The sequence below is a fragment of the Cucurbita pepo genome, chromosome 10 (assembly GCF_057944985.1).
Source record: "Cucurbita pepo subsp. pepo isolate OVF chromosome 10, ASM5794498v1, whole genome shotgun sequence".
Taxonomy (NCBI): Eukaryota; Viridiplantae; Streptophyta; class Magnoliopsida; order Cucurbitales; family Cucurbitaceae; genus Cucurbita; species Cucurbita pepo.
Genome location: NC_141807.1, coordinates 7,243,967 through 7,253,767, shown reverse-complemented (window position 1 = coordinate 7,253,767; position 9,801 = coordinate 7,243,967). Strand labels below are relative to the sequence as shown.

The following is a 9,801-nucleotide window of genomic DNA, read 5'->3' as shown; positions in this document are numbered from 1 at the left end:
CTTTATAAAACTTTTGAAATTGAATGTGAGGTATGTGTTTGGGCATAAGTGTTGTTTTAATTCAAGATGGAAAGCATTTAATATATTTTAGTGAAAAACTAAATGGGGCAACATTGAAATATCCTATGATAAAGAATTATTTGTTTTAGTTCATATATTGCATGTGTGGCAACACTACTTATGTCGAGAATTTGTGATCTACTTTTGATCATGAAAGCTTGAAGTATGTGAAGGGTCAAAGCAAACTGAATCGTAGACATGCAAAGTGGGTGGAATTTATTGAAACATTTTTGTATCTCATCAAATATTGATAATATGGTAGCTCATGTGTTATCTAAAAGGTACAATCTCTTTACTTCTCTTACTGCAAAAATTCTTAGACTTGAGCATATTACCGAATTATATAGAGATGACCAAGATTTCAGAACTATTTATGCGTCTTGTGTGGCAAAAAAGAGCGGTGGATGATTATTATTTGTTTCATAACTTTTTTATGCTTTGTATTCCTAAATGCTCTATAAAAGATTTGCTTTTGAGAGAAGCACATGGTGGTGCCTTAATGGGACGGACATCTTAGGATTAATAAAGTTTATAAGATGTTGCATAAACACTTCTTTTGGTCGAAGATGATGCATGATGTTCATAAGTTTTGTAGCAAATATTTTTAACGCAAAGAAACTAAATCTAGATCACAATCAAACGGATTGTATACTTCTTTGAATGTACCTAACAAACCTTGGACTAATATATCTATGAAATTTGTTCTTGGTTAACACGCTAAAAAGGATAAAGATTGTATTTTTGTTGTGGCAAATAGATTTATTAATTCATTTTATTGCCTGCAACGAAATGGATGATGCAAAGCATGCTACTGACTTATTCTTTAAGGAAGTGGGAAGTAGTTTATGGATTTAGTACACTTGCTCCCTATTCCTTCTAATATTCTTTTGTGAGTGAAGCACAACATTGCAAAAGGAGGTGAAGGAAAGAAGATTTTTTTCTGATTCGAGGACGAATCCAAAATTCGAACCTACACACAAGTAAAAAAAAAATGTCATGAAGATTAAAAAATGTCAACAACAAAATTCAAACCTACACATAATGAGAGCTCAATTGATTTCAAACTTATTGCATTAGCCACTCAACCACATCAACATTTGTTAAAAAATATTATTCTTAATTTCATAAAATATGTAAGAGTCAAATGGTTAATTTGACTTCGTCTTTTGCGGAGATTAAAGGGGATCGGGAATAAATCTCAGCCACAAACATCTTTTGTCGGGAGACTATAAGTACCTACAATATGTTATGCAAAAATCAGATTCGTGGATGAATGTAATTCAGATCTCAAATTGAGACGTTTCCCTTAGAAATCCGAGCATCAACTTTGCCATTTCTAAGCTCCAAGCAATTCTTGTGGTAGAATTTCATCCGAACCATTCAATCAAGCCTTGATCAAGTTCGATTGTGGAGTGACTCAATTTAGAACAAGATTTTCAAATCTTGCTTCTACATCTTCGATCTAAGAGGTAATCTAATTCTAGCCTTATCTCTTGGTTGATCCGAATTTTGTATAAGGAGGTGTTAATTACTTTGATTCAAAGGTTCTTACTTCAACAAAAGCTTGTATCATTGGGCTGGAGATTAGAGTTGCCTTATCAATTGACTAAAGAAAAGCACATGCTTCTTTTACTATATTTTTTCCAAGTTTACTTACAAATACAACACACATGGCTTCATATAATCTCAAAATTAAACTATTAAAGAAATTCCAAGAGTTGTAACATTCATACTTTATGACCGGGTCATAATTAACCTTATGTAAATATAACCTAAAATAAATAAAAAGTCTTCAAATATATTAATGAAATACAATAACTTTAAATTACTCTAAATTATAATCCCCCAAAATTTATAACAATGAAACTTCATTCTTCTTCAATGTGACATGAATTGAAATATCTATTGATAATTTCAACAACATTTTCTTCACATCTTCATTGAAGTATATGGTAGATTGATGTCTCTTGGTTCATATCATTCTCCACTTCTTCATGAGGATTCGTTCTCGAATCTATTTGTGAAACTTTTATGCAAAAAATAAGTTATGGAAATACAAAGGACCTCACAACACTCTCTCACGTGTATACACTCAAAGAATTTTAGGTCACTCTGTTTGCACTCATTTATACAAATGAAGCTCTCATTATCACCTCTCAAAATTTTCAATAGAGCCAAGATTGATTTTAAACTCTAGGTCGATTAAAAACTAAAAAGATAAAAATAAATAAAAATCAAATTGAGAAGAAACGCAAAGAACACATATATTCGATCTTGAGCCCGAAGCTCTGATACCAAATGATATGGAATCAGTCCAATGGGAGTAAGATTTGGATTATCTTGTTGATCGAATATCTCAAGCCAAGAACACTTGTTTGAGATTCGAATAACTCCACAAGAAAGATCGATCATGTCTAGCTTGAATGATTTCTATTGATCAAATATCTCAAGCCAAGAACACTTGTTTGAGAATTGAATCATTCCACAAGCAAGATTCATCATGTCGAACTTAAATAATTTTACATGCAACCTAAACTACGTAGAATTGCAAAGAAACTTAGTCATTGGCTAAAGAGAAGCACAAGCTTCTTTTACTATATTTTCCAAGTCTACTTACCTGGCTTTATATAGTCTCAAAAGTAAACTATTAACATTCCAAGAGTTGTAACATTCATACTTTATGGTCATAATTAACTATGATGTAAATGTTGCCTAAATTAAATAAAAAGTCTTAAAATATATTAATGAAATACAATAACACTAAATTAATCTAAATTTTAATTCACTCAAAATTTATAACAATAAAACTTCATTCTTCTTCAATGTGGCATGAATTGACATATCTTTGGATAATTTCAACAAAATTTTCCTCATATTTTCATTGATGTATATTGTATGATTGATATCTCTTGGTTCATATCACCTAATAAGCATAGTAGTCATGATTCTATTAACAACCTCAGTTTATCCATCCTTTCAAGGATGACAAGTAGTTGAATAGACTTTAGTTCATAACTTACCCCATAAAGCCAAAAGTGGCTTAAAAGTTTAACATCACGATCATAAAGATGTTTTTAGGAATGTCATTCAATCGTACAACTTCCCTGAAGAACAAGTCAGCAATATGTTTTGCATCATCAGTTTTGTGACAAGGAATAAAATAAGTCATTTTACTAAATCAATCAACCACAACAAAGATGCTATCACAACCTTTCCTAGTCCTAGGTAAAACTAAAAAAAAATCCATTGATATATCAATCCAAAGACCATTAGGAACAGGTAATGTAGAATATAAACAATGTTGTTGAAGCCTAGACTTAGCTTGTATACATGCTATGCAACGAGCACAAACTTTATTAACATCATGTCTCATTTTAGGCCAAAATAACGTTCAGAAAGCATATCATAAGTTTTAGAAACTCCATGGTGTGCCATTAAACCACCTCCATGAGCTCCCCTCACAAGTAACTCACGTATGGAACAAGATGGTATGCAAAGTTTGCCTTTTCGAAACAAAAATTCATCTAACAACAAGTAATTATCCGCAATGAGTTCTTTTTCACAAGATTCAACAAAAGGAGCAAAGAATATGTCATGTTGATACAAATTCTTTGTGTTCAAAACCCAACAACTTAGCATTCAAAGTATGGAGGACATACCATCGTGATAAAGCATGTTCTCCTTACCCTGTTTAAATTTTATGACGTAAGGGAATGTTTCAATAAATTCCAACCACTTGGCAGGCCGTATGAATAACGAACTACTTAGGCCAAAGATAATGTTGCCAGGTTTGCAATGCACAAACCAAAGCATAAAGCTCTTTGTCATAAGTTGGATACCTAAAAAATGCACCAGTCAACTTCTCACTAAATAACATTAAAGGTCTTTGATTTTGTATTAATACGGCACATATCCCTACTCCACTAGCATCACATTCAATTTCAAAAGTTGACTCAAAATTAGGTAATGCAAGCAAGGGAGCATAACTCAATTTTTCTTTCAAAGTGTGAAAAGCAAGTTCTTGATCTATTTCCCATACAAATGATACATTTTTCTTAAGAAGTTCATTCAAGGGTGATGCAATTGTACTAAAATTCTCAATGAACCTAGGTAGAAACTTGCAAGACCAAGAATGCTTCTTACCTCACTTATACTTTCAGGTGTAGGCCAATCTTTTATAGCCTTCACTTTCTCATCATCAACCTCAACCCCATTCAAGGAAATTACAAGTCCAAGAAAGTTAAACTTTTTCCTTGCAAAAGCTACATTTCTTTAAATTTACATAGAAACATTCATTTCTCAAAGTAGTCAAAACATTGCATACATGGGTAATATGATCATTTAAAGATTTAGAGTAAACAAGGATGTCATCAAAATAAACAATCACAAACTTACCTAAATATTCTCGTAAGACATGGTTCATTAGTCTCATGAATGTACTAGGTGCATTAGTTAATCCAAAAGGCATAACCAACCATTCATAAAGACCATACTTAGTTTTAAAAGTTCTTTTCCACTCAACGCAATATGCATGTGAATTTGATGATAACACGATTTTAGATCAATCTTAGTAAAAAGACTACAATCATGCAACTTAATAAGGAACCCTAATCCTCAGTCCAATGATTCAAACTTTTGTTGAAGCAAGAACCCTTGAATCAAATAAATTAACACCTCCTTCTACAAAATTCTAATCAACCAAGGGATAAGACTAGAATTAGATTACTTCTTCCGATCAAAGATCTAGAAGCAAGATTTGGAACCTTGTTCTAAATTAAATCACTCCACAAACGAACTTGATCAATGCTTGATTGAATGGCTCGGATGCAATCTACCACAAGAATTGCATGAAAATTAGAAAGGGCAAAGATGGTGCTTAGAAAGAGCTATAATTAATAATTGATGACCATAATTAACCACCATGTATATACTCTAGGGCTATACAAAATTTATAACAATAAACTCCATTCTCGTTGGATGTGACATGAATTGAAATATATTTGGATAATTTCAAGAACGTTTTCTTTCCATCTTGTTGAAGTATATTATATTGTATTTGGTTTTTGGTTTTGTATCTCCATCTTTTGACCCGGATTTGTATTAAACTCAAAAGTAGTTTGCAAATGTATTTGTTTTATTTATTGAAAAAGTAAGAATGGTTACAAAAAAAGTGGGGAGTTTTGAAGTTAGTTAGAGAGAGTTGTAGTTGGCAAGAACAAGCTGTCCCGATTTGCCCTAATTTGGAAATTGGCCAAAAAAAGGGAGCGATGGATGAGGGAGAAACAGAATGGGAAATGGAAGCGTACATAAAAGGATGGGGTTGTGGAGATTTTGGGGCACTGCATTGGGGTTGAGGAATTTCTTCTTCTTTTATACTCGTCAAAGGGGAGCGGGAGGGTCCTCTTTCTGAATTTTGCCGGTGACCCAACTGCTTTCTCTCGCGCTCCCATTCTCCTGTTCGTCTCCCAGGATGCCTTAAACACTGTGTGTTCACGGTTAGTTCTCGCTTTAATTCCCCTTCTCTCTCGTTTTTTTTTTTTTTTTTTTTTTGTTTTTGTATGCTTATTTTGTGCTTAGATGGGAGAGTGGTTTGTTTTTCTGTTTCATTGTCTGGAAAATGAATAGATCGAGCAATGTTCAGTGATTCAGTTCAGTTTTCTTTACTTTTTCTTCACTTTTTCTTCACTTTTTCTTCGATCCCCCCATGTGTGAATTGTTTGTGCTCAGTTTGAATCATGGACAATCTGTACAATATGACCAAAATCCTTGAACATTCGTGTAACAGGGCATCGTTTTAGAGTTCAAATGGAATTTTCTTCTTCACATTTTCTTATCTTCTTCTTTTTTTCTTTTTTTTTTTTTTTTTTTTTTGGTTTCAGACCATTCTGGTAATCCAATTGCAAAGGGGCGATGGATTATTAGGTTTGTTAATATAACTCAACAATCTGTCTCTTGATTTTCAGTACATGATTTATAAATTCTAACTTCTCTGCAGGTTGTGATGGATTCCAGAAAATTGGGTGGAAGTCGGCATGCATTTATTATGATGTTTTAAAACTTAATCTGACCTTAATGGTAAGAAAACTTAATAATTACTCTTAACCTTATTGTTCTTGCTGCGTGGTTGTTCCATGTATAAATGTTTTAAGTTTATAAATGTTGTTCTGTTGTTGATTTTGATCATTAGTAGTTGAATCTCAATGCACTTCTTGGAAATGAGAGTGATTCCTGATGTTTCCAGGGAAGGCAGATCCTTAGGGAAAACCGTGACGATTTTCCTTTCATTGCCATGTAACTGTCATTAAGCTGCATGAAATTGTTCATGATGGCCGTTGTAGTTGATCGACATTGTGAGTTTAAGCCGTTTTGCCGATCTCAGAGATGTAGGCTTCAATCCAATACCCATATCGACTTTAGCAATTGCGAAATTGACCAAAACAATTTTGTTAACTCCTTGAGAGAAGCATTTGAAGTTGCTTGTATACATCGAAGCTTTTCAACTCCATGCCTATCTTTGGTAGAACAAGTTGATAACAAGCCGAGGATTAAAATTATGCTTGGCCGTGCTACCACAGGGCTGAACACTGTCATAGAAGAGGCCACAAATGCTTTGTCGTGTGGTGTTGGTCCAGTACCAGTGTCGAGCGGGTTAGGTGGTGCGTATATCCTGCGTAATGAAAGTGGGGTTAACATTGCTGTGGTAAAGCCTATTGATGAAGAACCATTTGCGTGTAATAATCCTAAAGGATTTGTCGGTAGGTTGATGGGTCAACCTGGTTTGAAGCGCTCGGTTCGGATTGGTGAAACTGGAATTCGTGAATTGGCAGCTTATCTGCTTGACTATGGTGGCTTTGTCGGTGTTCCTCCGACAGCTTTGGTAGAGATCTCAAATGTTGGATTCCATGTTAATAATTCATCTGGGATTCCGACTACACCGTGCAAGATTGCATCACTCCAGAGTTACGTAGATCACGATTGTGATGCTGGAGACCTTGGTCCCTCTAGTTTCTCTGTCGCTGCAGTTCATCGCATTGGGATTTTTGATATAAGACTCTTAAATATTGATAGGCATGCAGGAAATTTACTTGTGAAGAAGAAACAAAGGCATGAGAATTGTGATGTTGGGGTGGTTGGCCTTGTGCCGATTGATCATGGACTCTGCCTTCCCGAGTGGCTCGATGATCCATATTTCGAGTGGCTTCACTGGCCTCAGGCGTCGGTACCTTTCTCTGAGAACGAACTTGAGTACATTGCCAATCTTGATCCCGTCAAAGATGCAGAACTCTTAAGATCTGAGCTTCCTGCTATAAGGGAGGCCTCCATTAGAATCCTCATTCTGTGCACCATTTTTCTGAAGAAGGCTGTAGCTTCTGGGCTTTGTCTTGCTGACATTGGTGAAATGATGACCCGGGAATTCGGCAGTGGAGAAGAAATCTTAAGTGCATTAGAGAACCTTTGTGCTCGAGCTATGGCCATTGTACCGACTATCATTTCGGGTGAGCGAGAATCCAGACACGAAAACGGAGACCTGGAAATGTTGAAATTCGAAAGCGAAAGCACATATGATGGTCGCAACAAAGAGGTTTTTGGTCCCCATCTCCGAAAGACACCTGAAATCCTCAAGCCTCCAAAAGTTCCTAAGCTCCCATGTCCTACAACTGGATCAAAGCGATATGAGTATGACATCAACGACTTTAACTACATGGTTGTTCCGAAAAGTAGTAACCATGTTGGTTTGACGAAGAGCAAGAGTTTCTCGGTGCAGAAGCTTCACAGCGAGAGCGGGGCAATCATGTTTGGAAAAATGAGTCGGGATGAGTGGGAGGTGTTTTTGGATAGTTTTGAGAAGCTTTTACCGACAGCACTCGACGAGACGAGACGCGTGGGCTCAAAGCTTCAGAGGATGGGAACTTCTTGCAAGTTCTGATTTTCTTTTCTCAGGGTGAAATCAAAGGAGACCGTTCATAGTATAGACGACGACGACAACAACGACGATAGGGAGGGGGGCAGAAAGGGAAAAGTGAGTGGTGAGTTAGGCAGCCATCCTTTCCCTCTCATATTTTCTTTTGCTTGTAATACAAATTCATATGAAATGGCTGCATTGAAAGCGGTTTTGTTGCAGGTCATATGATGTGTCCTTAGAAAATATTCTTCAGCTCTTTCCCTCTTTTGTAAGCTCATAATTCATTTACTTGTATTAAGTAATATATGTTCATTCTGTATTTACATTGAATGTCTTTGGACATTTACTTGTATTTTGCTCCTTTGCTCATCCTTATTATTGGATCTTCATTTTGGAACCCTTTGTTTGGTGCATGGTTATGCCTCACCAGATTTATGATATTCTAGCTTCCACCAGAATTGTAATACCCCAAATGAATTAAAATGAAAAATAAATGGCGGCCTCTTCTTAAACACAATCCTTCCTTCACGAATCAGAACCGATGGAGAATTTCTATAGGACTGTTGTATAATTGCTATTAGAGCTAGACATCGGGTGGTGTGCCATTGAAATTGTGAGATCCTACATCGACTAGAGAGAGGAACAAGTGCTAGTGAGGATGTTGGGCCCGAAGGGGTGGATTGTGAGATCCTATATTGATTGGAGAGGGGAACAAATGTCATCGAGGACACTGGGCCTCGAAGGAGGGTGGAGGATTGTGAGATCTCACATCGGGAACGAGTGCCAAAGAAGACGCTTGACCCAGAAAGAGGGTGAATTGTGAGATCCCACGTAGTTGGAGAGAGAAACAAAACATTCTGATATGAAATCAGCCCAAAGGAAAATTTTGATACCAAATATTATGAAATTAACTCAAGGAAAATTTTGAAACCAAATGTTATGAAATTAACTCAAGGAAAAGTTTGGAATGAATTACCTACTAAGTGATTCGAATCACTCATAGAGCTTTGATCAATACCACAATCAAGAAAAAACTAGCTTTTAGGGAAACTTTAAAGTTTCGAGCCGTTTTCTTGTTTTCACAAACCCTTTAGAGGTCTAAAAGTTGTTCACCTTTTTGGTGCCACATATTTATTGGATGAGCTATGATTCAACCTTTTTGTTTTTTTAGACTTACCTAGCTTATATTGTCATGGAGATGAATTAACATTTTTTTAATGTGGAGGTCAACCTCGTCATAGTCCTATCATACAACACTATGACATCATCTATCTAAACATCTTTGTCTAAGGTTAATTGGCGACTCTTCCATAAAAACTGTAGAGTAAAAAAGTTTGGGGGATCGACTCTGTGGATCGACTAACTACTTAGTCTACTTGTGTGGCCCTCTCCTCTTAAAACAGATTTACGGAGCCACAACCCTATTCAGGAGGCCTTTGACCCAAACACGATATGGGTACCTATGTCGACGTGACACGTTATTCTATCTAGCCTTAGTCAAGCTCGACGGTATAGGTTCGTAAATATCTACCGCTTGACAGGAGAACTATCAACCTCGTGCTAATGAGGTACCGAAGGAAATAAGAAACGATTGAGCTAATATGGTTTTGGGAGCACTAGGGTCTTGACTTCTGATCACCACTCATGATCCTAGGGTGCTCGGTCTACTGGAAGTACCTTGACCCAATCATCATAAAATCATGCTAGCTCTAGTACGCTATTCTTAACTTAATATATTCATGCATGCTCAAACAAGGAGATAAATCAATCAATTGATAAGGAATCAACTTAAGGGAAAGCTCTTATACCAAATGATAAGGGACCGCTCCAAGGTGAGT

General features: G+C 36.0%; 1 protein-coding gene across 5 annotated transcripts; it reads left to right on the top strand.

The window, feature by feature from the left end:
• The first annotated feature begins 5,240 nt into the window (after positions 1 to 5,240).
• Positions 5,241 to 8,363, top strand: LOC111803330 (phosphatidylinositol 4-kinase gamma 1). Of its 5 annotated transcripts, none has more exons than XM_023687679.2 (4): positions 5,241 to 5,555; positions 5,940 to 5,982; positions 6,056 to 6,135; positions 6,302 to 8,363. In XM_023687679.2, the coding sequence occupies exon 4, from the start codon at positions 6,371 to 6,373 to the stop codon at positions 7,985 to 7,987; it is 1,617 nt and encodes a 538-aa protein (XP_023543447.1). In that variant the 5' UTR covers positions 5,241 to 5,555; positions 5,940 to 5,982; positions 6,056 to 6,135; positions 6,302 to 6,370; the 3' UTR covers positions 7,988 to 8,363. The 5 variants fall into 5 exon arrangements, with proteins under 5 accessions (XP_023543447.1, XP_023543448.1, XP_023543450.1 ...); XM_023687680.2 differs by having other exon boundaries at positions 6,248 to 8,363; XM_023687682.2 differs by lacking the exon at positions 5,940 to 5,982.
• Positions 8,364 to 9,801: the final 1,438 nt, after the last annotated feature.

Bases quoted from the DNA above. Each gene is read 5' to 3' on its own strand.
- LOC111803330 (XM_087127383.1), top strand. From the start codon at position 6,371: ATGAAATTGTTCATGATGGCCGTTGTAGTTGATCGACATTGTGAGTTT.